The sequence below is a fragment of the Hyla sarda genome, chromosome 5 (assembly GCF_029499605.1).
Source record: "Hyla sarda isolate aHylSar1 chromosome 5, aHylSar1.hap1, whole genome shotgun sequence".
In the NCBI taxonomy this organism is placed as follows: Eukaryota; Metazoa; Chordata; class Amphibia; order Anura; family Hylidae; genus Hyla; species Hyla sarda.
In genome coordinates, this window is record NC_079193.1 from 351,565,563 (window position 1) to 351,591,862 (window position 26,300).

The 26,300-nt window shown below is 43.4% G+C and overlaps 1 protein-coding gene and 1 long non-coding RNA gene across 2 annotated transcripts in view; one reads left to right on the forward strand and one right to left on the reverse strand.

Moving 5' to 3' along the window:
* LOC130274370 (uncharacterized) overlaps positions 1 to 6,393 on the forward strand; it is a 28,986-nt gene extending 22,593 nt beyond the window's left edge. Inside the window, exon 4 of the long non-coding RNA XR_008844342.1 lies at positions 6,260 to 6,393. This is a non-coding gene — a long non-coding RNA (uncharacterized LOC130274370). The remainder of the gene's footprint in view (positions 1 to 6,259) is intronic.
* Positions 875 to 25,418, reverse strand: RAD21 (RAD21 cohesin complex component). Its single transcript, XM_056522640.1, has 14 exons — positions 25,217 to 25,418; positions 14,002 to 14,164; positions 13,787 to 13,916; positions 9,891 to 9,990; positions 9,650 to 9,756; positions 9,065 to 9,271; positions 8,024 to 8,152; positions 7,816 to 7,938; positions 7,005 to 7,228; positions 6,592 to 6,739; positions 6,258 to 6,415; positions 5,690 to 5,833; positions 3,586 to 3,669; positions 875 to 1,455 (listed from the first exon to the last, which is right to left on the reverse strand). Exons 2-14 carry the CDS (start codon positions 14,143 to 14,145, stop codon positions 1,264 to 1,266), a joined length of 1,890 nt encoding a protein of 629 aa, XP_056378615.1. The 5' UTR covers positions 14,146 to 14,164; positions 25,217 to 25,418; the 3' UTR covers positions 875 to 1,263.
* Between the last annotated feature and the right edge of the window lie 882 nt (positions 25,419 to 26,300).

The following is a 26,300-nucleotide window of genomic DNA, read 5'->3' on the forward strand; positions in this document are numbered from 1 at the left end:
GATAGTTTATAGTATGGAAATTCCAACCCTAAAAAAAAAAATAGTTAACTACAGTAGGATTAGTGAAAATAAGAACAAGGAAACATGAACTTCTGCAAATTTAAAACCAAAAAATTAGAAATCTCTTGCTTACTCCAAAATCTTGCTTTAAAAAGGGGTACTCCACCGCCCCAGCGTCTGGAACATTTTGTTCTCAATGCTGGGTGCAGTCAGCGAGTGTCGTGACGTCATGCACACGCCCCCTAGTGACGTCACGCCCCTTCAATGCAAGTCTATGGGAGGGGGCGTGGCGAATGCCACGCCCCCTCCCATAGACTTGCATTGAGGGGCATGGCGTCACTAGGGGGGAGTGCGCATGACATCACGACCCCAGTAGCCTGCACCCAGCATTTAGAACAAAATGTTTCAGACACTGGGGCAGTGGAGTACCCCTTTAAGCAAACTTCAGCCCAAAAATAATAAAAGCAACAGTGTGCTGACAATCTGCAATGATTTAACATAAAATAAAGAGATTTTAAAGATGAGTATTTAGTGAAGTGGAGGAAACTACAATGAGAAATAACTGTAAATGATCTGTGTGTGGATCAATACTGCACACCGCTGTCCTCCGCATTCCTTCATTGCTCTGCACATTGTATTTCTTGATTTTTTAAACTAGAGATGAGCGAACTTACAATAAATTCGATTCGTCACGAACTTCTCGGCTCGGCAGTTGATGACTTTATCCTGCATTAATTAGTTCAGCTTTCAGGTGCTCCGGTGGGGCTGGAAAAGGTGGATACAGTCCTAGGGAAAAAGAGTCTCCTAAGACTGTATCCACATCTTCCAGCCCACCGGAGCACCTGAAAGCTGAACTCATTTATGCAGGAAAGTCATCAACTGCCGAGCCGAGAAGTTTGTGACGAATCGAATTTACTGTAAGTTCGATCATCTCTCGTTTAAACCTCAAGAGAACTATTAAAAAGGAGTCGGATTAAAAACCAAAATATTATATCACATTCACCCATCAACATTTAAAACCCATAAACAGATGTTACATTGAAGGAAAAAAAATATATATATAAAATAAAAATAAAAAGGGGACAAACTGTACATATTAAAACAACCAAAAACCAAATAGAATATAGCCAGGGGGGTGAGATCACCAATGTGGCCTGGTGCTGACCGGCATGGCCTTTTTTTACTACACCGCTCTGCCATGCAAGCTCCAGCATACAGGTTGGTACAAGGTTGTGAAGTCGTTTTGCTTTGACGGCAGTAAAATCACACAATGTGAAATCTTGGTCCCGGGGTGGCGATGATGTCGCTGTAGGGCTCCTCTTGGGTAAGTTCAATCGCCTGCTGCTTTTTAAGGACGAGGAAGCTGTAGAACTTGGCCGCAGCTTGCTTCCGGTTTGTGTTTCGACACAGGTCTAGTAAACTGATGGACTCTGCGCCTGTTCTGGCAAGGACTCTCTGCAAATCAAAAGAATTAAAAATAGTTTATTAAATGCAAAAAAAAAAAAAAAAAAAAAAAAAAAAAAAAAACAATGGTAATTGTGAGCCATCAATGCTGCATAAAAGAACTCTAATGTTTTCCTTAAAGGGGCACTCCACTGGAAATTATTATACATTTTTTTTTTCCAATCAACTGGTGCCAGAAAGTTAAAAACAGATTTGTAAATTACTTTTATTTAAAAAAAATCTTAATCCTTCCAGTACTTATTAGCTGCTGTATGTTCCAGAGGAAGTTCTTTTATTTTTGAATTTCATTTCTTTCTGTCTGTCTTACCACATTGACACCTCTGTCCATGTCAGGAGCAAATCCCCATAGCAAACCTTTTCTGCTCTGGACAGTTACTAAAAATGGACAGAGGTGTCAGAGCACAGTGGACAAAAAAAAAAAAAAAATAGAAAATTTCCTCTGTAGTATACAGCAGCTGATAAGTACTGGAAGGATTAAGATTTTTAAATAGAAGTTATTTACAAATCAGTTTAACTTTCTGACACCAGCTGATAAAAAAAAAAAGTTTTCCAGGGGAGTTCCCCTTTAAAATGTATCAGGTAAGAAAAAGCCGATTTCTTTCTTTCCAATTCAGGGTGACTGATCAATCAAGAAGCCTAAGTACAGCCATATATACAGGTCTATGCCATGTGAACAGCTGTTGCAATACTACAAACTTGCAGCCAATGGCTGTCCAGGCAATTGTAGTTTGGCAACAGCTGGAGGCTCACTGGTTTGTTAACACTGCTACTGTTTATGGCATTGTTTCCCAAACAGGGTGCCTCCAGCAGTTTCAACACTACAACTCCCACAATGCCCAATCCTGGAAATATTAGAGTACACAAGTCAATTGGGTCTCTCCATTCCCTTGCCAATAGGGCAGCCTTTCCCAACCAGGGAGCCTCCAGCTGTTGCAAAACTACAACTCCCAGCATGCCCGGACAGCCGTTGGCTGTCCGGGCATGCTGGGAGTTGTAGTTTTGCAACAGCTGGAGGCACCCTGGTTGGGAAACACTGGTTTATGGAGTCCTCCAGACAGATGTTGAGGAAGGATTAGGAATGTCACAAAGAGGCAAGCCAAAAGGATCAATTGTAGGAGGGGGATCCCATTTTTGATATCGCAAATGTATCAAATTTTCAACCAATACATAGACCTATATAAAACTGTCCACACTCGCTAAAAGCAGATTCCAATAGAAAAATTACTTTAATCAGCAGTCGGTGTCACCAGAGGTTTGCAATGCACTGGGGCTTCCACACCTCTCTCCATCGCTGCTGTGTGACTGACTGAGGCCCGCGGCGCATGCATTGTCACTCACTACCAACGTGTCGCCAGCTATTGTATTCCTACTGGAGTTGCACAGGGCTCCGTAATACTGAGTGACAGCGCATGTATTAAGGACCTGTGTGTCAAACACACATTGGCAATAGAGCAACATGGTGGGGGTCTTTTCTTAATGGTGATTGAAGCCTCAGAACAGCCAAATGCAAGGAAACAGATCATAGTGTGGACAGTTCTATATGTCAACTTCACACTACATTTGATTTAAATATTGTTCTGTGATAATCCTAGAATGATGGCAGATGCAAGAGCAAACTTGTTTACTGGTACAGAGGACAATGAAAGCGACTGGAGACGAGAACATTGAACAGATGTTCAATATCACACTCAAAACACCAATATGGAGAATTTTTTTAATATAAATTAGAGGATTATAATATATATATATATATATATATATATATATATATATATATATATATATATATATATATATATATATATATATATATATATATATATATATAATATTTTGGGACCGGCCCCCGACTGTTGCCACCTGTAGACTGTAAAATACAGAAGTGCCACCACAGACTTAGCCCTTTATGTTCTTTAAAACTTAAGAGTGCACCTAGATATTAACATAGGATCATCTATAATGGGTGAGGACACCCCCCCCCCCCCCCACATACAGACATAGTATGGGCGTGCTTCATTAATAAGTGTAACGTTACAAAACGAAACGTGTATTGTACATCGCCCCACCAATAGAGTTGGCCATGACGTCAGTAAGACGATAGGGTGGAATAGAGCCCAGTACCTGAAGGCCGTGCAGCATCTGCTGGGTCCTCTTGTTCCAGCGCCTCTCCTCCTGGTCCTGCTCAGTCCCTGTGGTATCTTCCTCCTGTAACAACAACAACAAGAGCGCTTAGAGAAACAGCTGCAAGTCCTGATTAATATTCATAGGATAATAAGTGAAGTAGAAAATGAATTCATATTTCTCAATATCTCTAGAGCACTGAGCTCTTTCTAAACTACCTGCTTGTCTGATACACAAACGAGTCTCTTGCCTGCGTCCTCAGAAATTATTAAGTAAAGCAGATTTTATAAAAAAACAAAACAAAAAAAAAAAAGATGTTTTACGTTGGCTAGAAAGATTACGACGTACTGTGGTGTCATTGAAGGAGCAAACACATAGGTGACTGCCAAGTATCTAGCAATTTGAATACAATATAAATACTACAAATATATGCTAAATAAATTAAAATATATAATCTATATATACACAAACTAAATAAATTTATTATATATATATATATATATATATATATATATATATATATATATATATATATATATATATATATATATATATATATATATATATATATATATATATATATATATATATATACACATACACACATACATACACACACACACACATACACACACATATATCACTCACAGAAAAGTTACATATATGTCTACCTCCCTTCCAAATTGACTTTTCTATGGGGTTTGACCAGACAATGTATGCCAGTGGTCTTCAGATGTTGCAAAACTACAACTCCCAGCATGCCCAGACAGCCAACGGCTGGAGGTCCACAGTTCTATGCTATTTTGTTAGTCTCATGAATTTTATATAGGATTCAACAAAAACACGCTTTGCTGGATCCTTGTATAACCCATGAGTGATCCCACACTGTTTCAGACCCATTACAATAAATTCAACCACCGCTGACACCTTAATGGCCCATCTAGACCTCGGTGATGCTCCAGCCTACTGATTTTGGCAAAAAGTGTAAACAGCTCAATGAAGCGCTAATGTAATATCACTAAAGCGGTGCTTTCCATCATAACTTCTATGACACTGCTCACATCACTTTATAGCTTTATGAACACATGGGAAAAACTTCAGGGACAGACAACACTCTTATACACGGGCTCCATTATGTTTCCATCAGGCCAAAATACATTTTGCAGTGTGTATGCCTGTATGTAGGAAGGCCAAAGCAACCATCAGGGGAACATGTAGGTAGCTTATCCTGGCATACAAGTCAAAAGCAGGACCATAGCACGATGTAAACAGGGCCTTAGAAGTTAGTTTTAAAGCATACTTCGCCTTACAACAATAAAACGAAATCTAAACCTCAGCCTAGGGTTACTAGGTCCTGTGGCTATCATGGCGGCACAAAGTAATTCTGGCTTAGGGACTTGTTTTTCATAAACAAACAAATGGCTTGTAGACCTAGTTGAGAAGCTTAAAGGGTAAGTCTCATGCTCAAAAACCTACTACCTGAAGGATAGGGGATAAGTTTTAGATTGCGGAGGGTCCGTGCACTAGCACAGGAGCACGTCACAACCCCCCGCCTGAAGCGGAGGCCGCCATGCCTAGTTCTATGGGAGAGCAGTTCAGCAATCTTCAGCTCTTATAGAACTATATGGAGGGGGCATGGTGCCCTCTTCTTCGGGCGGGGGTTGTGATGCGCTCCTGTGCTAGCGCTCAGGAGCTCCAAATAAGAGATCACAGGGGGCCCAAGCACACGGACCCTCTGCGATCTAAAACTTATCCCCTATCCTTCGCATAGGGGATACGTTTTTGAGCATGAGACTTATCCTTTAATGCTTAAATAAGTGTCCGTCAATGGAAAAAAAAAAATAGATTTCTTTAGATAGGACTGAAAACTGGTTCCAAGATAAGCTGCTACAAGCAGGTGAAGTTGTGCAATAATGCACTTCCCTCCCAGGCCAGCTGCCTGATCCGACCACTTCAGTGAAAAGGGTCAGATTTGACTGACAGCTACTGTGTAAGGCAAACGCTACCACATATTTCAGCTTATCACTTATTGCAATCTGAGCTTTGTTTATGGACAGTAAAGCTTGATTGTTAGATTTAGTAGAGAATGTACAGTGATGTGTACCTCTTCCTCCTCCTCTTCATCTTTTTCCTTCTCCTTGTCTTTCTCAGGAATAAGATTGAGCTCTGGAATTAAATCGTTGATGTTTTGAGGTTCCTCTGGGGGAAGTTCAACTGGTGGCATCTCGATCTGAGGCTCTGGCTCTTGCTGCAGAAAGAAATCACAATAAAAATTTTGGTTAATAGCTATTTAGATCTCCTACAAAAGCTACTAGAGAGGAGCGAATTTACAGTAAATTCAATTCGTCACGAACTTCTCGGCTCGGCAGTTGATGACTTATCCTGCATAAATTAGTTCAGCTTTCAGATGCTCCGGTGGGCTGGAAAAGGTGAATACAGTCCTAGGAAAGAGTCTCCTAGGACTGTATCCACCTTTTCCAGCCCATGGGAGCACCTGAATGCTGAACTCATTTATGCAGGATAAGTCATCAACTGCCGAGCCGAGAAGTTTGTGACGAATCGAATTTACTGTAAATTCGCTCATCTCTAAAAGCTACCCAAAAGCACGGAAGTTTTGATAAACTTCTGCAAAAAATAAAAATTGCAGTAAATAAATGTTTTCATCCGCTTACAGGAAGTAAAGGCTCTGGTTCCATTTGTTGAGAGTCACGTTTGACACCTTGTGGCTGAGGCTGAGGTGGCGGTGGCATCACGGTTTCATCCAGCTGAGTCCGGCTTCCCTCCATCATAGACTCCTGTAGTCTACTAGCTTCCTCCAGGATGGGTTGATCTACATGGCAGAAAGCACAATTACTACTAGCTGGCAGTAACCATCTTCTACAGCCTTGCCAACTATCTAGAAGGTTTTCATGCAGTTCATTACTTTAGCGGTAGAAGCACTCAAATGTTTACTTGAATATAAAAGCAAAAATAGGAAACCAGCTATGGTAGAACCTGAAGACATACCGATAACATCCTGCTGCCTCATCTCCTCCCTTGGAACCTCAGGATTTTCAAACTCCTTAAGGAACTCGTCCAAGTTGTCGGCCTCACCCCCTTTCCTCCTCTTTCGGAGATCATCAGGTACCACTGGTGTGAGGCATCGTGTGAACAGCTAATAAAGACAAATATGTATGTTAAGAGAATTCCAATTATTGACAGTCACCACTATATTTGGTAATACATACACGTTACATGATCCTCTAGGTCAGCGTTTCCCAACCAGGGTGCCTCCAGCTGTTGCAAAACTACAACTCCCAGCATGCCCGGACAGCCGTTGGCTGTCCGGGCATGCTGGGAGTTGTAGTTTTGCAACAGCTGGAGGCACCCTGGTTGGGAAACGCATACTGTTATATTGGCAGGGCACAGGACAGGCTTACCTTCAGAAGTCGGGAATTCCACAGAGGCTGAGCGGGCAGAGAGAAGAGCTTCTCCACGCCACCCGTCTCCTTCCACATCATCAGCTTCTTTGTTGGAGGCGCCAGGTCCAGAGTGGTGACAATGTCAGAGTAATCGCTCAGCTGGGCACGGATGGTCTTGCTGTCCAACTCTTTAACGCTGTCAACAATCAGCTTCCTTTTTCGCTTTGCTTTAGTTTCTTTAACTAAAATATTAGGGTGATAGGTCAGTGAAAATTAAAGTGTACCCATCAGATCCCCAAAATTTTTTTTATAAATCCCTCAGTACCTAATACTAGGGGTGGTGTTACAGAGGGGGGGAATAAAAAAAAATAAAAAGTGGTATCGGACCTACCCCGATCCCATGCAACTGCTCCCGTTGCATTCAGCTATTTTCTGGTGATACGCAGTTCCTGTGGGTACAGCACATCAGCAGGAAGTAGCAGTAAGGACCTGGGAATATCAGCACAGAAGCTGCGGGGAACCATAGTAGGAAAGTTTTTTTTTTTTTTCTGTTTGTAAATCCCCCTAGAGATCTGTAAAAAAATTTGATCCCTTGACAACTGCTTTCATTTCTATGGGGCATGGAGCGTGCCCTTCCAGAAGTGAATGGAACGGCAGGTTACATACATGACTACCTCCCCACTCAAACTGCTCACTGCTGTTGCGCAACAGAAAGGAGCAAGGGGCTAGGGTCCCCATTCAAGTCATTAGTAGGCCATAATTCTTCTCACCTATGCTGTAGTCTTGCCTAAAAATAGTTGCCGACAAAAGTATATACTTAAAGTGTTACCTGTAATGTCAATGGGCTCCAGTGCAAAGGCCTCCTCTTCATTAGGAACCAAAGTAGTCTGATCAGTCATGGTTGGCAGGGGCTCCACAGGATCAACAGAATCAGGGCTGTCTGGTCCACCCACTGAAACATCAAGGGAAATGAGTGTGGAATACAAATTTTGCAAAGCAAGGGTTAACACATCAGTCACACACATAACTATACTTACTTGAAACAACATCGTCATCATCCATGTCATCATCGTGGGGAGGCTGCTCTGGCAATGCGACACCCTCCTCAGGAATAGCTGGTGGGTCGTCAAATATGCCACCTCCATCATTGCTCAGAAGTTTGTCATCTAAAGAAACAGAATATATGATTTATAGCTTTAATGTTTAATTACTTTGTAGCTTAATCGGTTGCAGGAAGGACGAGCCAGCTCATCCTACAATGGCAAGCGGTGTATGGCGCACGATCCACTGTGGAGGTATCCAGAGGGCTTACCTCTGCTCCTATGCTGGTCCCGGCTCTGTGATTGATAGAACCTGGCTGAACCAGGCTTTATCAATCAAGTGCAGAGCACAGAGATCAATGCGGTTCTATGGAATTACATTGATCTGTATGGGGAATCTACCGATTAAAAGTGTAAAAAAAAAAGTTGAATAAAAAATTTAACACCTATTAACCCCTTCCATATTAAAAGTTTGAATCACTTTTCCCAAATTCCATATAAAAAATATGCAAACATAATAAAAACATATGTGGCCACGCTGCATGCGTAAATGTTCTAACTATAAAAATATAATGTTCAGTAAACCGCACGGTCAGTGGCATACACGTAAAAATAAATCCAAAGTCCACAATTGTGTATTTTTGGTCACTTTGTATACCATTAAAAAAAATTTTTTTAATAAAGTGTAAAAAAAGCGATTGTACTGATAAAATTTTAGATCACGGCGCAAAAAATTAGCCCTCATACAGCCATATAACTTATTTTTCCATATACAGAGTAGGTATGAGGGCTCATTTTTTGAGCCGTGATCTGAAGTTTTATCGGTACCATCGTTTTTTTTATAGTACAATTGGTGGCACAAAAAAAAAATTGATAAAATAAATAAATGCCCTCATATGGGTTAGGTGCAAAACTGAAAGCGTTTTTAGAAGGTGATGAGGGAAAAAACCTGAAGTGCAAAAATGTAAAAACCCTGCATCCTTAAGGAGGTTAAGACTACAACTACTGTGTTTGTAAACCATGAGCCCAGATCATTACCCAGTATGCCACCATCATTGGCGTCTCCAAAGTTGTCATCTTTATATGGTTCATCGAACTCCAGGTGGTTGCTCTTCTCATTCAGCTGAGTAGTAGAAGTCTGTTCTGGCTCCAGTAAGAGGTTAGAGGCGCTGGTGCTGACCAACATGTCATCCTCAAATGCACTGCCCTCTCGCATCATCTCCCGGTCGTCCATACCAAAGTCACCTGTAATATGGATGTGTCATTACTACAGGAAGATTCAACATAAAATTAGAATGACAATGTGACAATATATAACCAACTCCTGTATATTTTTCATTAACGCTGTTCACATTGTGGGATTAACAGAACTATCAAAATATAAAAGTTATTTCTGCACATGATGATTTTTTTTTTTTAAGTTTAGACTCTTATTTGAAAAACGGGAAGAGGGGGGGGGGGGGGGGGTGATTTAAGATAGTGGAGGGCTTTTATTGGACCCCTGACAGTCGCAGACCCCCCCCCCACCAGTGAAGCCAAGGGGAACGCCAGATCCGGAAGTACACAGTAAGCAGCGCATGCGCTGTACACAAACTTGGGCAAAAGAGCACAGAAAATACCTACCAAAATCATTGTCTTGCAGGATGTTGATATTTCCAACCTCTTCTCTCATGGTGATTTCTTCCACACGACTCTGGTTCAGGCTGAACTGCTGGGCAACATCAATGTCACTAAGAAAAAGGCAAAAAATATGTGGTTAGTTTTCTGCCAGTGATAGGACAGAATCATGATGGCTAATGTATAATAAAACAACATGGATGCTTCTCTCCACTGTTGCAGACATTAATCTGACAGGATTGCTTACTCAAGGTCCGGCAATGGCTGGTCAAAATCATGGAACTCCTCGGGCAGTGTGATGGCATTGTACGCAGCTTCACGATTCTCCTCCGGTAAATCCACCACACCTACAACAGAAGTGTTATTAGAGTTGTATAACAGAAACTACATTTATTAAACACAGTTTACTTTATGTGCCAGCAGTGGTAGTAGTTGGAGAGGCTGCTCAAACTCGCCATACACAAGATGACTGCTGTGCAATGTACTCTCCTAGGTATCCCTACTAACAGGTATAGGGTGCATGCACACTACATTTCTTAAGATACGGGACAGTATACGGCTGGGGAGAGGGGGGCGGAGAGTTGGGGCGGGGCAACCACACGCTACCGTATGCGGTCCCGTATCTAATGTATTTCAATGAGCGACCGGAGTGAAAAGCTGCCTCCGGTAGGCTCAGTTTTGCCCCGTATACATTTTCCCGACCGGACCTAAAAACGCTGTTGACTACGTTTTTAGGTCCAGTCGGGAAACCGTATACGGGGCAAAACGGAGCCAATGTTTAACTCCGGTCGCTCATTGAAATACATTAGATACGGGACCGCATAAGGCAGCATGTGGTTGCCCCGCCCCCGACTCTCCGCCCCCCCTCTCCCCAGCCGTATACAGTCCTGTATCTTAAGAAACGTAGTGTGCATGCACCCTTACAGTGAACCCTTTCAAGAGTCCATCCCCCTATGCAGACCAGGTTTCCGGTGACTGACTTTCTGTTGCATTGTATATTATTTACACAGGCCTAATTTCTTTAAGAAGATAACCCCATAGAAGGCTACTCCTCAATGAAATGCTGGATGTCATCTCAAGGAGGTTTCATTGTATTTTATTAGGGAGAGGGACAGTGTCCGTGTGGAAAAAATAGATCAGGTCAGTTAGATCAAGGCCTTGGACAATGGGTTGAATATCAATGCAATAAGCTGCTAACAGGAGACATCTAAAAAAAATAAAAAAAAATAAAAATATATATAAAACAAACACACAACAACAACGCAAGAACAAATTTTTGTATTACCTGCAAAGAAGATCTACAATTACACTAATGCTACTTAAAGGGGTACTCCACTGGAAAACATTTTCTTTTATATCAACTGGTGCCAGAAAGTTAAATAGATTTGTAAATTACTTCTATTAAAAAATCCCAATCCTCCCAGTACTTATCAGCTGCTGTATAATACACAGGAAGTTCTTTTCTTTTTGCATTTCCTTTCTGCCTGAGCACAAGTGCTCTCTGCTGACACCTCTGTCCATGTCAGGAACTGTCCAGAGCAAGAGCATATCCCCCACAGCAAATCTTTTTCTCTGGACAGTTCCTGACGTGGACAGAGGTGTCAGCAGTGAGCATTGTGGTCAGGCAGAAAGTCAATTAAAAAAAGAAAAGAACTTCCTGTGTATAATACAGCAGCTGATAGGTACTGAAAGTATTGGGATTATTTAATAGAAGTAATTTACAAATCTGTTTAACATTCTGGCACCAGTTCATTTAAAAGAAAATATTTTCCAGTGGAGTTGACTGATCATTGTCCTCAAGGATTAAAGGGGTATGCCTGTTTCATGGTAAACATCGTTGGCATAAGTCATCACTTTAGGATCATGTAAGATTCACCCTTGGCAACCCGCTTACCATCCTTTGAATTAAATGGAATCTGATCGGTGTCACCCACACTAACCGGTTGGTACAGGCTTGTAGTACAGGTGACCCCGATTATAATGATACTCACATCCCCGATCTGTCACTCCATTACCCTCCCTGTTTGGGCTGCAGACTTTGTGCACGGGCCAAGCTCCAAAAGTACAGTGACATCACCGCTGCTTCTTTAAGTCTCCTCGCAACCAGGCAGAGGTAGGAAGCAAGCAGCGGTGATGTTAGTGTGGTCCTGGAGCGCTGCCCGTGCACCAAGCCTGCGCACAAATAAGGAGGATAACAGAGCGACAGATTGGGGATAGGGAAGTATCATCCGTGCTATCCCTACTACCAGCCTCTATCAACTGGTTAGTGCTGGTGACACTGATGAGGGATTCCCGGAAGAAAAACAAACAAACAAACACGTTAATTTAGTAGAAATAAAAAAGTAATGCTGAATATAGCAGTGGTGCTAGGAAAATGTAGACATGAAAAAAAATTAGGGATCGACAGATATCGTTTTTTTTTTTAGGACCGATACCGATAATCGGTGGAGGTTAGGGCTGATAGCCGATAACTTATACCGGAATATCGGTATAAGTTATCGGGTATTTATCCCCACCCAAACACACCGCTGCAGATCATTGATTTAAAGCGGGCGCTTTAAATCAATGCACTGCAGTGGCTTTGGCGGTGCCACAGGCTGCCGCCGCCACCGGCTTCTCTCCCCCTGTCAGGGTGGTCCGGGCCATCCATCCATCCTTCCTGTAGTGTCCGGCGGCATTCCGGGTGGAGGGTGAACCGGTCCGGGCTGTCCTTCGGGGGTCATCTTCTCCACTCCGGGAAGGCTCCGGCCAAGTAACGTAGCATAGACGCCGCTGCGCAGTGACACCCGTGCGCAGTGACGCACCTGACGTCACAGCGTAGTGGTGTCTATGCTGCGTTACTAGGCCGGAGCCTGTTGATTCGGAGGGTGGGGCAGGGTATACCGCCCAGCACTACGGTGGGGGGTGCGACGCGGTGCGGTGGCCAATATCGGCAAGGTAATTGCCGATACCGATAATGCCCAAAATCGTGATTATCGGCCGATAACATCGGCCATACCGATAATCGGTCGATCCCTAAAAAAGGAGAGAAGTCCTGCAACTCACCGCTATGAAATGAATCAGCGTAATAGGGCCACCATGGACCGCCAGGATGATGTGCAAAGCTGAGGCTACAAACCTACCGGTTTGTAGCCTCAGAGCTTCCCACACTGGTTTGTAGCCTCAGCTTTCTGCACCATTCCGGCAATCCATAGTGGCCCTATTACTCCGATTCATTCCCCATCGATGAGTTGCAGGACTTCTCTCTTTTTTTTCTTCTTTTTTTTCAATTTTTTCTCACGTCTCCATTTTCCTAGCACCACTGCTATTATTTAGCATGACTTTTTGATGAACTATGCATGTGCTCGTGGTTTTAACTGCATTAATGGTGTTCACATCAAGTGCCTCAAATTTAAGACTTCCTTATGTCATAAGATTAATTTAGTGCTGCGCCCCTAGTCAGCTTACCACCACCCCCCCCTTCAAGCGGAATCAGACAGAAAAATTCTGATTGCAAATTCCATTGCTGTAGAATCCCATAGTTATCACCTGAGCCAACGCAGAGTGGCAAAATTGTGCAACCCAAGCAAAAATATTTGCACGCTCGCACTTTACGCAAAGTTTTGGCCACTTTAGACTGGTGCAGGGAATGAGAAATTCCTGTTGTGTATAGTTTCTCTTTAACTTCAATAATAAGGAACGATGAAAGGGGGAGAAATGGATGTTTCCTTGGGCAGCAGTGTCACAGCATCAAGGAGGTTGTGAACTACTGTCCCGGCGCTCGTCCAGTTCCTGATCTAATACGGCGATTACACGCCACCTTCAATTATAACAACCGCAGATACAATCTCTTTACAAATTGAAATCTAAATGTTTGAAGGGATCAGGTAGTTGCCGGATCTTATCGCTCATACTCGGCGGTGCGCACTACATCCCGCGCTCTGTTCTGTGGTGATAACAAAATGTCATTTCACAGGGGCCGGGAGATAAATCGTACAGCGATCATTTAATTGTGGACAGAAAAACAAATAAAGGGGAAAACAAAATATACATCGTCATCTAATCAGGAATCTGTCCTGTCTGAAGAGACCATTCCTTCCCTCTGATGGGAAATCGCTTTTAAGATAAAAAGATCACAAAATACCATGGACCGTCTTTACTTACCGGGCCGGAAAGCCATCTTTATTTTGATAAAGGCTTCATTACAGTCAGCAAGGAGGTACTTGGCCTTCCTGTGATAGATTCTGACAACCCCAAGGAGCAGATGACCAGAAGTGCGTAGAGCCATCTTTACCTAGACCAAGGACAGGGACTGGTTACAGGTGGAAAGTAGAATTGGTTTATTAGCAGCCAAGTCGTTGTAGTGAGGTGCTGGTTACCTTGGGTGAAATGATGCTCTCAACACTGCTCTCCAGGTTGCACTCAAACACGTGGGCCTTCGTCAGCTTCTTGTCCCAGTGGGCCGCCAGCCAGATTTTGGCTAGCGGCCCTCTCTTGCTCAGAACAAAGTGTGCGTAAAACATTTTCCAACGCTTTAGTTACCTGAAAGACAAATTTAGTAAAATGTTACCAGCACTATCCCTGTGATAAAGTAATGTTATTTTTAGTTTCACTGCCCATGTTGAGAAATTTAGACTGGAGGAGTCCACACACGGGACAATGCAAAGGTTAAAGGATTAGTCCAGTGGTGACCCAGTGAACAACTTATCCCCTATCCTAAGGATAGGGGATAAGTTTGAGATCGCAGGGGGTCCGACCGCTGGGGCCCCCTGCGATCTCCTGTACGGAGCCCCGACAGCCCGCGGGAAGGGGGTGTGTCGACCTCCGCACGAAGCGGCGGCCGACACGCCCCCTCAATACAACTCTATGGCAGAGCCGAAGCGCTGCCTCCGGCAATCTCTGGCTCTGCCATTGAGATGTATTGAATGTCGGCCGCCTCTCCATGCGGTGGTCGACACCCGCTATCTGGCTAGAGAGCCTGGCCCCCGTACAGAGAGAGATCGCAGGGGGCCACAGCGGTCGGACCCCCCCCCCCCCCCCCGCGATCTGCAACTTATCCCCTATCCTTAGGATAGGGGATAAGTTTTCACCACTGGACTACCCCTTTAAACAAGTGTTTGGCACTTTAAATTTCAATCTATGGAATTTCTAGGAAGAACCACTTCATCATCCTTCATTACCCAAGACGTACAGCCTAGGCTATTAACCCCTTAAGGACTCAGCCCATTTGGGCCTTAAGTTTTCATTTTTCCTCCTCGCCTTCAAAAAATAATAACTTATATTTTCATCCACAGACTTATGAGGGCTTGTTTTCTGCACGACCAGTTGTCGTAATGCCATCACTCACTTTACCATAAAATGTATGGCGCAACCAAAAATACAATTTGTGTGGAGAAATTAAAAAGAAAACCGCAATTTAGCAAATTTTGGAAGGGTTCATTTTCATGCCGTACAATTTACGGTAAAAATGACATGTGTTCTTTATTCTTTGGGTGAATACGATTAAAATGATACCCATGATAACATACTTTTCTATTACTGTTGCGCAAAAAAAAAAAACGCAAACTTTTTAAACCAAATTAGTACATTTAAAATCCCCCTATTTTGAAGGCCTATAACTTGTTTTTCCCTATAAGCGGACGTATGAGGGCTCATTTTTTTTGCACTGTGATCTGTACTTTTTATTGATACCATAAGTGCTTATATAAAGCTTTTAATAAACTTTTTAGGAATGAAGTTATAAAAAAGCAGCAAATATGGTATCATTAACATTATATTTTAAAAGTTCGGATATTTACGCACGCAGCTATACCAAATATGTATATTACATTTTTTTTTTAAACTGTTTTTGGGGGTGAAATAGGGAAAATGGGGCAATTTAAGTTTGTATTGAAGTGGTTTTTTTTTCACATTTTTACTTTGATTCATTTATTTTATTATTTTTTTATTTTCTTTTTTTACACACACACACACACACACACACACACACACACACACACTTTAATAGTGCCCATAGGGGACTATTTATAGCAATCATTCGATTGCTAATACTGTTCAGTGCTATGCATAGGGCATAGCACTGATCAGTGTTATCAGTCATCTTCTGCTCTGGTCTGCTCGATCAGACCAGAGCAGAAGACTTGGTAGGCAGCGGAGGCAGGTGAGGGGACCTCTGTCTGCAAGTCTTGATGATCGGATCGCCGCAGCAGCGCTGCGGGCGATCCGATCATCCACTTAAGTATCCGCAATGCTGCAGATGCTGTAATCTGTATTGATCACGGATGTCGGCCAATACCGGCGGGTCCCTGGCTGCTATCAGTAGCCAGGACCTGCCACACATGATCCGGGCATCACTCCGATGCTCGTGGTTAAATAGGACGTAAATGTACGTCCTGGTGCATTAAGTACCACCTCACCAGGACGTACATTTAAGTCATGCGTTGTTAAGGGGTTAAAGGAGCACTTCACTGGAAAACTTTTTTTTTCAAAATAAACTGGTGCCAGAAAGTTAAAGATTTGTAAATTACTTCTATTAAAAATAAAAAAATAAATAAATAAAATAAAAATCTTAATCCTTCCATTACTTAGCTGCTGTTATGATCCACTGGAAGATTTCCTTTCTGTCTGACCACAGTGCTCTCTGCTGACACCTCTGTCTATTTAAGGAACTGTCGAAAGCAGGAGTAAATCCCCATAGGAAAACTATCCTGCTCTGGACAGTTCCTTACATGGACAGAGGCGTCAGCAGAGAGCACTGTGGTCAGACAAATGAAATTTAAAAAGAAAAGAACTTCCTCTAGATCATACAGCAGCTGCTACTACTACTACTCTATATCACTGCACTCCTGGTCCCCAACATAGGTCACTAACAAATGTGGCCATCATGTAGCTGCACTTTTGCAAAAAGGTAGTGTTTTCTCACCCTGGTTGGGGAAACCGATAGTGAAATTATTTCCAATAGCATCCAACTCACTTGGATAGCAGTGAAGGCAGCCAGATCAGAAACAACATTACTGTCCTTCTGGATCATAAAGGGTGGCTGGTTGTGGATGATCACCTTTTCAGCACACAAAGGTCCAGTAGGATAGAAAAGTGTTTCTTATATGGCTGCCTTTTACATCGATATTTAACAATTAGATAACATTGGAAGTCATCATTATCTGTTGCATTTGAGTGAAAAAAAAAAAAAAAAGTCTAAAAATAAAGTGCCGTCAAATTCTAAGGCAATTACTTTGGGATTAAGGAACCATTTTTGCTGCTACCATCCGTAGTGTGGGGGGGGTCCATTTCTACAGTAAAATTAGGTAAGAGGCACCTTTATTCTGAATGCACTGCAATATATACAAACGTCTGCAACTTTCGAGTAATACAATACATAAGCTGGTCAGTGGTGCTGTTCAGTAGAGATGAACGAACTTACAGTAAATTCGATTTGTCACGAACTTCTCGGCTCGGCAGTTGATGACTTATCCTGCATAAATTAGTTCAGCTTTCAGGTGCTCCGGTGGGCTGGAAAAGGTGGATACAGTCCTAGGAAAGAGTCTCCTAGGACTGTATCCACCTTTTCCAGCCCACAGGAGCACCTGAAAGCTGAACTAAGTTATGCAGGAAAAGTCAGCAACTGCCGAGCCGAGAAGTTTGTGACGAATCGAATTTACTGTAAGTTCGCTCATCTCTACTGTTCAGGGTAAATTCCATCTGATGCGCTCTGGTGGAATCGGTCTCCAGCCTCTTTACATGTTTACGGGTTGAGGATAATACCCAAACGTCTTCAGACTGAGTAGCCGAAGAGCGCAGCACTTGAACAACTTATGTACGGCAGAGTTTCCCAACCAGGGTGCCTCCAGCTGTTGCAAAACTGCAACTCCCAGCATGCCCGGACAGTTGAAGGCTGTCTGGGCACGGCTGGGAGTTGCAGTTTTGCAACAGCTGGAGGCACCCTGGTTGGGAAACTCTGCCGTACGGTAATACATGCAAACTGAGGAAGCCAGACGATCCAACATTTTTCAGGAAAAAAAAAACAAAACTAAAAAAAAATGACATTTTTTGAAATCACAATTTAACCTCTTAAGGACCCAGGACGTATGGGTACGTCCTGGGTCTGCGATATAACGTGGGGTCAAACGGTGACCCCGCATCATATCGCGGCGGGCCCGGCATCATAATGAAGCCGGGACCCGCATCTAATTGCGTGCGGCACTGATCGCGGTGCTGCGCACTATTAACCCTTTAGCCGCGCGCTCAAAGCTGAGCCGCGCGGCTAAAAACGAAAGTAAAAGTGCCCGGCTAGCTCAGGGATCTGTTCGGGATCGTCGCGGTATAATCGCAGCATCCCGAACAGCTGTAGCACAGGAGGAGGTCTTCTTACCTTCTCCTGTGCTGTCCGATCGCCGAATGAGATCCAGGCTTAAGCATTCAATCGCCGAAAACACTGATTGATCCATCTCCATAGGAATGGATCAGTGTAAAAGATCAGTTAATGCAATGTTATAGCCCCCCCCTATAGGAGCTATAATATTGCATAAGAAAAGTGTAAAAAAATCATTAACCCTTTCAATTATCACTTCCCCTAATAAAAGTTTGAATCACGCGGCATCTCCAAGAATAAAAAAGACATTATGTAAATAATAAAAATAAACCTATGTGGTATCGCCGCGTACAGAAATGTCCGAATTATAAAAAATATACCACTTTTTAAACTGCAAGTTCAATAGGGTACATGCAAAAAAATTACAAAGTCCAAAATAGCGCATTTTTGAGCACTTTTTATACCACAAAAAAGTGAATAAAAAGTGATCAAAAAGTCTGATCAGAACAAATATGGTACCACTAAAAACTTCAGATCACGGCGCAAAAAATGAGCCCTCATAGCGCCCTGAACACAGAAAAAAAACAAAAACAAAAAAAAGTTATAGGGGTCAGAAGATGACAATTTTAAACATACATTTTCTGCATGTAGTTATGATTTTTTAATGAAGTACGACAAAATCAAACCGATATAAGTAGGGTATCATTTTAACCATATGGACCTACAGAATAATGATAAGGTGTCATTTTTACAAAACAAAATGTACTGCGTAAAAACTGAAGCCCCCAAAACTTACAAAATAGTGTTTTTTTCCCCGTTTCACATTGATTTTTTTCCCCGTTTCACCGTAGATTTTTGGGTAAAATGACTAATGACATTACAAAGGAGAATTAGTGACGTAAAAAAATAAGCCATCATATAGAATTTTAGGTGAAAATTTTAAAGAGTTATGATTTTTTTTAAGTTAAGAAGGAAAAATTGAAAATGAAAAAACGGAAAAAGCCTGGGTCCTTAAGGGGTTAAAAAAAATATATACACAAAAAAAAAAGTCTTTAAAAAAGGGGTTATCCAGGAAATTTGATTTATATATCAACTGGCACCAGAAAGTTAAACATTTGTAAAATCTATTAAAAAAAAATCTTAATCCTTTCAGTACTTATGAGCTGCTGAAGTTGAGTTGTTTTCTGTCTAAGTGCTCTCTGATGACACCTGTCTTGGGAAGTGTCCGGAGTAGAAGCAAATCCCCATAGCAAACCTATTCTACTCTGTGCAGTTCCCAAGACAAGCAGAGGTGTCAGCAGAGAGCACTGTTGCCAGAAAGAAAAGAACAACTCCACTTCAGCAGCTGATAATTATTGGAAGGATTTAGATTTTTTTTTTAATAGAAGTAATTTACAAATCTGTAATTTTCTGGAGTCAGTTGATTGATTATTTATAGTAAAGTTTTTTCCTGGAATCTCCCTTTAGCTCTAAACCTGAAGGTATAACGCTCACTGCTCCTGGGTATTTGGACTTTAGAAACGACACCTGCGCAGACAATATAGGTCAACAATAAAATGTGCTGCAGTTATCACCCGCACACAGCTGTACATGACTAAGAGATGGATCAAAGACTTAGAGGAGAAACACACAAAGCTCCTAAACTACATGATCATACACTCTTAGAGTTGAGCGAGCCCTATACATAGCACTGAACAGTATTAGTATCAAATCATTGCTATAAATCGTCCCCTATGGGGACTATTAAAGTGTAAAAAAGTTAAAATGTGAAAAATTTAAAGTGTCCCCTTTTCACCCCAAAAATTGTAAAAAAAAAAAAAAAAAAAAAGTGGTATTGTTGCGTGCGTAAATGTCTGAACTTATATAATGTTAATGATCCCGTACGGTGAATAGCATGAACGTTAAAAAAAAAAAAAAAAATTGCTGCTATTTTTGTTGCATAAAAATAAAATAAAAAAGGTCTTTATTACGGTAGTTTAGTTTTTACACCCATTTTTTCCTCCTCACCCCATAATAGCCATAACTAGAGATGAGCGAACTTACAGTGATTCGATCCGTCACGAACTTCTCGGCTCGGCGGTTGCTAACTTTAACCTGCATAAATTAGTTCAGCTTTCAGGTGCTTCGGTGGCTGGAGACTCTCTCCTAGGACTGTATCCACCTTCTCTAGCCACCGGAGCACCTGAAAGCTGAACTCATTTATGCAGGATAAAGTCAGCAACCGCCGAGCCGAGAAGTTTGTGACGGATCGAATCACTAAGTTCGCTCATCTCTAGCCATAACTCCTATTTTTTCATCTACAGACCCATATAAGGGCTTGTTTTTTTTGCAGAATCAATTATACTTTTGTAAGGACACCTTTTATTTATTTTTCTATAACATTGGCTCCGAAAAAAAAAAAATAATTCACGTAATTAGTGGGCAGAGAGATGTAGGTAGTTTCCTACAATCATTAGGTCCTCATCATATGTATATAAAAAAAAAAAAAAAAAAAGTATAATTTTTTTTGAAAAACAACACACAAAAGGACCCTTCTCACACATTCCGGCACTGCGGCCTCTTCATTCGGAGTGGTGCAGGACCTTCATTGCGTTGCACGTCATGCGCCACTAACAGAGGGAAGGATGCTAAGGCCTCAGCGCGCGAATGAACGGAAAGTGGGATTTTTGTTCTTTTTTTCAAGGAAAAACACAAAAACATGTGTTTGGGGCCTTCGTGTGTCCAGCAGTGCTGCACTATGGGTGAGTGTGGTGTTCGGTCCTGAGGGAACTTGTATATAATGACATTGGCTGTTAGGGACTATGTATTTTTAGCATCCTTCTGCCCGGCTATTTCAATTAGGTAAAACAGGTGACATATACGGTACATCTCTCTCTATGTATCTATATATCTATATTAGGGATCGACCGATTATCGGTATGGCCGATAATCACGATTTTGGGCATTATCGGTATCGGCAATTACCTTGCCGATAATGCCCCCCCCCCCCCCCCCCACCGTAGTGCTGGACGGTATACAGTATTAACCGGATACCGTTTTCTCCCACGGTATGGATTTTTGTCCGTACCGGTTGGGCCCCTCCCCCACCCTCCGAGTCAATAAAAAAAAAAAAAAAAAAATGTAATGTACCTGTAATGGGGGTGGTCCGGGCCATCCATCCATCCTTCCTGTAGTGTCCGGCGACATTCTGGGTGGAGGGTGAACCGGTCCGGGCTGTCCTTCTCCGGGGGTCATCTTCTCCACTCCGGGCAGGCTCCGGCCTAGTACGCTGCATAGACACCGCTACGCCGTGACGTCAGGTGCGTCGCTGCGCACAGGCGTCACTGTGCAGCGGCGTCTATGCTTCGTTACTAGGCCGGAGCCTTCCCGGAGTGGAGAAGATGACCCCCGGAGAAGGACAGCCCGGACCGGTTCACCCTCCACCCGGAATGCCGCCAGACACTACAGGAACGATGGATGGATGGCCCGGACCACCCTGACAGGTAGGGGGAGAGAAGCGGGTGGTGGTGGCTGTCTATGGCACCGCAAAAGCCACTGCAGTGCATTGATTTAAAGCGCCAGCTTTAAATCAATGATCTGCAGCGGTGTCGCAGGGGGAAAAATAGCCGATAACTTATACCGGAATATCGGTATAAGTTATCGGCCCTAACCTCCACCGATTATCGGTATCGGCCCTAAAAAAACAGGTAAGAGATGAGCGAATTTACAGTAAGGCTGGGTTCCCATTATGTTTTCCCCCCATACAGGAGCGCATACGACAGGGGAGAGCTAAAGACTTGCGCTCCCGTATGTAATTCATTTCATTGAGCCGGCCGCAGTGAAACGTTCAGTCGGCTCATTTTTGCCCCGTATGCGCAAGCGAAGTAAATTCGATTCGTCACAAACTTCTCGACTCGGCGGTTGCTGACTTTTCCTGCATAAATTAGTTCAGCTTTCCAGGGCTCCCGTGGGCTGGAAAAGGTGGATACAGTCCTAGGAAAGAGTCTCCTAGGACTGTATCCACCTTTTCCAGCCCACCGGAGCACCTGAAAGCTGAACTCATTTATGCAGGATAAGTCATCAACCGCCGAGCTGAGAAGTTCGTGACGAATCGAATTTACTGTAAGTTCGCTCATCTCTAATCGTGGTCAACCACGGTTTGTACTCTGGTTTAAAAACCGTATTGCCACTGCGTACCTTTTTTTAAACATTGACGTCAATGGGAAACGCACATGTATACGGTTCCATACGGCAAAACCATATGCGTTTTTTCTTTGCACATGCGCATTTGCATCCTAAAGTCCCCACCCAAGACCCCTCCCATTAAAAAAGGACAACATTTTCAAAAACGTATGGTTTTTCCTCTATAAGGGTACATTCCCACACAGCGTATTTGCTGCGTATTTTATTTTCTCTGTTGAAGTCAATGGGTAGGAAAATACGCAGCACCAAATACGCAGCAAAATACGCCGTGTGGGAACGTACCCTAAAAGTGGATGGAACTGTATGCACTTTTAAAAACAGTATACTGTTTAAAAACGCATACGGTTTACTTTTTCCCATACTGTTCCATCAGTTTTTTTTGCCATACGGTATTCTTTAGAAAAATGGATTGAAAACAGTATGGCAAACACGTGATGTGAACTTAGCCTTATACGTTTCGCCTGCACAGACATTACTAACGCACACAACTCCACGCACACCCCGAGGCTGACCCTACAGACTATGCTCATCACACAGCATAAACATAATATCAACACTGCCCTAGATACACAGAAAACACAAAGCAAACTACAGAAACACATGAAATGTAAGGAGAAAAATCTACAGCAGTAAGTCACAGAACACGTAGGTACTGCACACGTGGAGCCACAAGTCCCAGCTACACCGCACAGACATTAATGGGCTATTATACCCATTTCACTTTAAGTGTTTCCTAAAAGGGCTGCCTCCAGCTGTTGCAAAACTACAACTCCCAGCATGACCAGACAGCCTTCGGCTGTCTGGGCATGCTGGGATTTGTAATTTTGCAAAAAGCCTTGAGAGTGTCAGAGTCAGCTGTCAGAGCATGCTGGGAGTTGTAGTTTTGGGACAGTCAAAGAGCCAAAGTTTTAAGTGTCAGGGCATGCTGGGAATTGTAGTTTTGCAGCAGCCATTATGGCGGGGATCACTGTAGAAGAGGACCCCCATAAACTGAACAGGCATGTTGAGTAGAGATGAGCGAACTTACAGTAAATTTGATTCGTCACGAACTTCTCGGCTTGGCAGTTGATGACTTTTCCTGCATAAATTAGTTCAGCTTTCAGGTGCTCCGATGGGCTGGAAAAGGTGGGTACATTCCCAGGAAAGAGTCTCCTAGGACTGTATCCACCTTTTCCAGCCCACCGGAAAGCTGAACTAATTTACGCAGGAAAAGTCATCAACTGCCGAGCCGAGAAGTTTGTGACGAATCAAATTTACTGTAAGTTTGCTCATCTCTAATGTTGAGTATTGTAGTTGTGCAGCAGCCCACATGGTAAGGATCACTGTAATAGAGGGTCCTTTCTGCTGTCAGGGAATAATTGTGCTTGTAGATTCTAACAGCAGAAAAGCCCCAGATTTTGGGAAAGTCAAAAAGCCAAAGACCCAAAGAGTACAATTCCCAGTAATCCACAGATTCAGCTATCAGGGCATGCTGGGATTTGTAATTTTGCTGCAGCCCACATGGTAGGAATCACCGTAACAGAGGAGTTTCGTTTCCCAACAGCTGGAGAGCCAGAGCATAACAAGTTGTATTTTGGGATATTCAAGAAGCTTAAAATGCAGTTAGGGCATGCTGGTATCTGTAGTTTAATACGATTCTGCAGTCAGGCCATGCTAGGAGCGCCAGTTTTGGGACAGTCAAATATTCTGATGTCAGTGCATGCTGGGAGTTGTAGTTTTTCAGCAACTGCAACCCACATGGTAGTGAGCACTGTAGTAGAGGATCCTCTCGACTGACGGGGCATGCTGGGAGTTGTAGTTCTGCAGCAGCTGATATGGTAGGGAGCACTGTAATAGATGACCCTATGACAGAGCATGCTGGGAGTTGTAGTTCTGCAGCAGCTCATATGGTAGGGAGCACTGTAATAGATGACCCTATGACAGGGCATGCTGGGAGTTGTAGTTCTGCCACAGCCCATATGTTAGGGTCATCTATTACAGTGCTCCCTATGACAGGGCATGCTGGGAGTTGTAGTTCTGCAGCAGCCCATATGGTAGTGAGCACTGTAATAGATGACCCTATGATGGACGGGGCATGCTGGGAGTTGTAGTTCTGCCACGGCCCATATGGTGGGAAGCACTGTAATAGATGACCCTGTGGATGGATGGCCGGGCATGCTGGGAGTTGTAGTTCTGCCACAGCCAATATGGTAGGGAACACTGCAATAGATGATCCTATGATGGGGCATGCTGGGAGTCGTAGTTCTGCCACAGCCCATATAGTAGGGTGCACTGTAATAGATGACCCTATGACTGACGGGACATGCTGGGAGTTGTAGTTCTGCCACAGCCCATATGGTAGGGAACAGTAATAGATGACCCTATGACTGACTGGAAATTTGGGGGGGGGGGGTTGTAGATTCGCTGGAGAGCAACAGGCTGTAAAACATTGTATTAGAGAGCAAGAGAGAGAGAGTGTGTGGTGTCTCCATAGTGCACCATGGCTTCCCAGAAGTTAGGGGGTGATCCTCTATGTACCCCAGTAATAAAGTGCTGGCATAGGGCATGCTGGGAGTTGTAGTTCCCTAAATAACCCACATCCTCTTATAACATTTACTGCCATCTGATTTTACACAACTTAAAAATACAGTAACATCCCGGGTCAGACTGGATCTACAGGTCCCTTTAAGACTTAAAGGGAAAGTACCCTTAAACCTCTATTGCTCCATGCCATCCATATTAGTAACGTACTGCCTATTGCAAAACTACTACTCCCAGCATGCCCGGACAGCCGAAGGCTGTCCGGGCATGCTGGGAGTAGTAGTTTTGTAACAGCTGGAGGCAAACACTGACGTACAGCCTAAGCGAACGATTTCAGGTGTGTGGCCCCTTTAAGCAGGACAAGCCCGGACATGACCCCCCCCCAGAAGCCGCAGGTCACGGGTTCACATACACGCGGTACCGGAGCGGAGAAGCCGCAATCTGGTGATAAGACTCCCGGGGATCCGAGTGCGGCCTCCTCCTCCTGCCCACAGCCCGCCATATTAGAAAAACCCGCCCCATGGGGGACGCCATCCACACGGCCGCCCCCTCACACGTCCCCGGAGCCCCCCGCCGGGACTTACCGCCTTGTGCTGGCCTCCGGTGTCCGCTCAGGCGGCCCCCGCTCACTCTCAGCCTCCCGTTCCGCCTCTCCGCCGCTGCCAGGTCCTCACTCAAACAAACAAGATGGCGGCCGCGCCCCTTCCTGCCGCCCAAACAGCGCGTTCAAATCCGCAGGATGTTTACTGATGAAATAGCACAGGCCGCGAGCGTGACCATAGAGACGGGGGGCGCAGAAGAGGGGCAGAGCGGCGGCGTGCGCGTGACGTCAGAGGAGGAGAGGGGCGGGGCTTATGGGGGGTAGATGGCGCCATCTTGGTGCTGGCAATGTAATGGAGAATAAGCGCGGCGTTATTATGTTGAAGCGATTACGTTAAAATGCGTCATAGGAGGAGACGGTCTGAGGAAAACTTAGGACGGGATGTAATTAATAATACTGATCTTTATAGGGAAATGATGGCGGCCAATCACTGTGCAAAAGGGAAAAGTGGGTGTGGTTGAATAAAACGGGGTGGAGCTTCAACTAAGAGGCAACGTAAGGCTGACTATATATGGTTATAGTACGTGCGAAGATGAGAATAATATTCCATACACTAATACCTCAACTGTAGTGTCACACCGACATATAGTGCTGTACTACTGCTATCTATACTATACTGTATAGTGTGCTCATATACTACACCACAGTGTCATTATACTGCCATATAGTGCTGTAATACTATGTATACTATGCAGTGTGCTCATATACTACACCACAGTGTCATTATACTGCCATATAGTGCTGTAATACTATGTATACTATGCAGTGTGCTCATATACTACACCACAGTGTCATTATACTGCCATATAGTGCTGTAATACTATGTATACTATGCAGTGTGCTCATATACTACACCACAGTGTCATTATACTGCCATATAGTGCTGTAATACTATGTATACTATGCAGTGTGCTCATATACTACACCACAGTGTCATTATACTGCCATATAGTGCTGTAATACTATGTATACTATGCAGTGTGCTCATATACTACACCACAGTGTCATTATACTGCCATACAGTGCTGTAATACTATGTATACTATGCAGTGTGCTCATATACTACC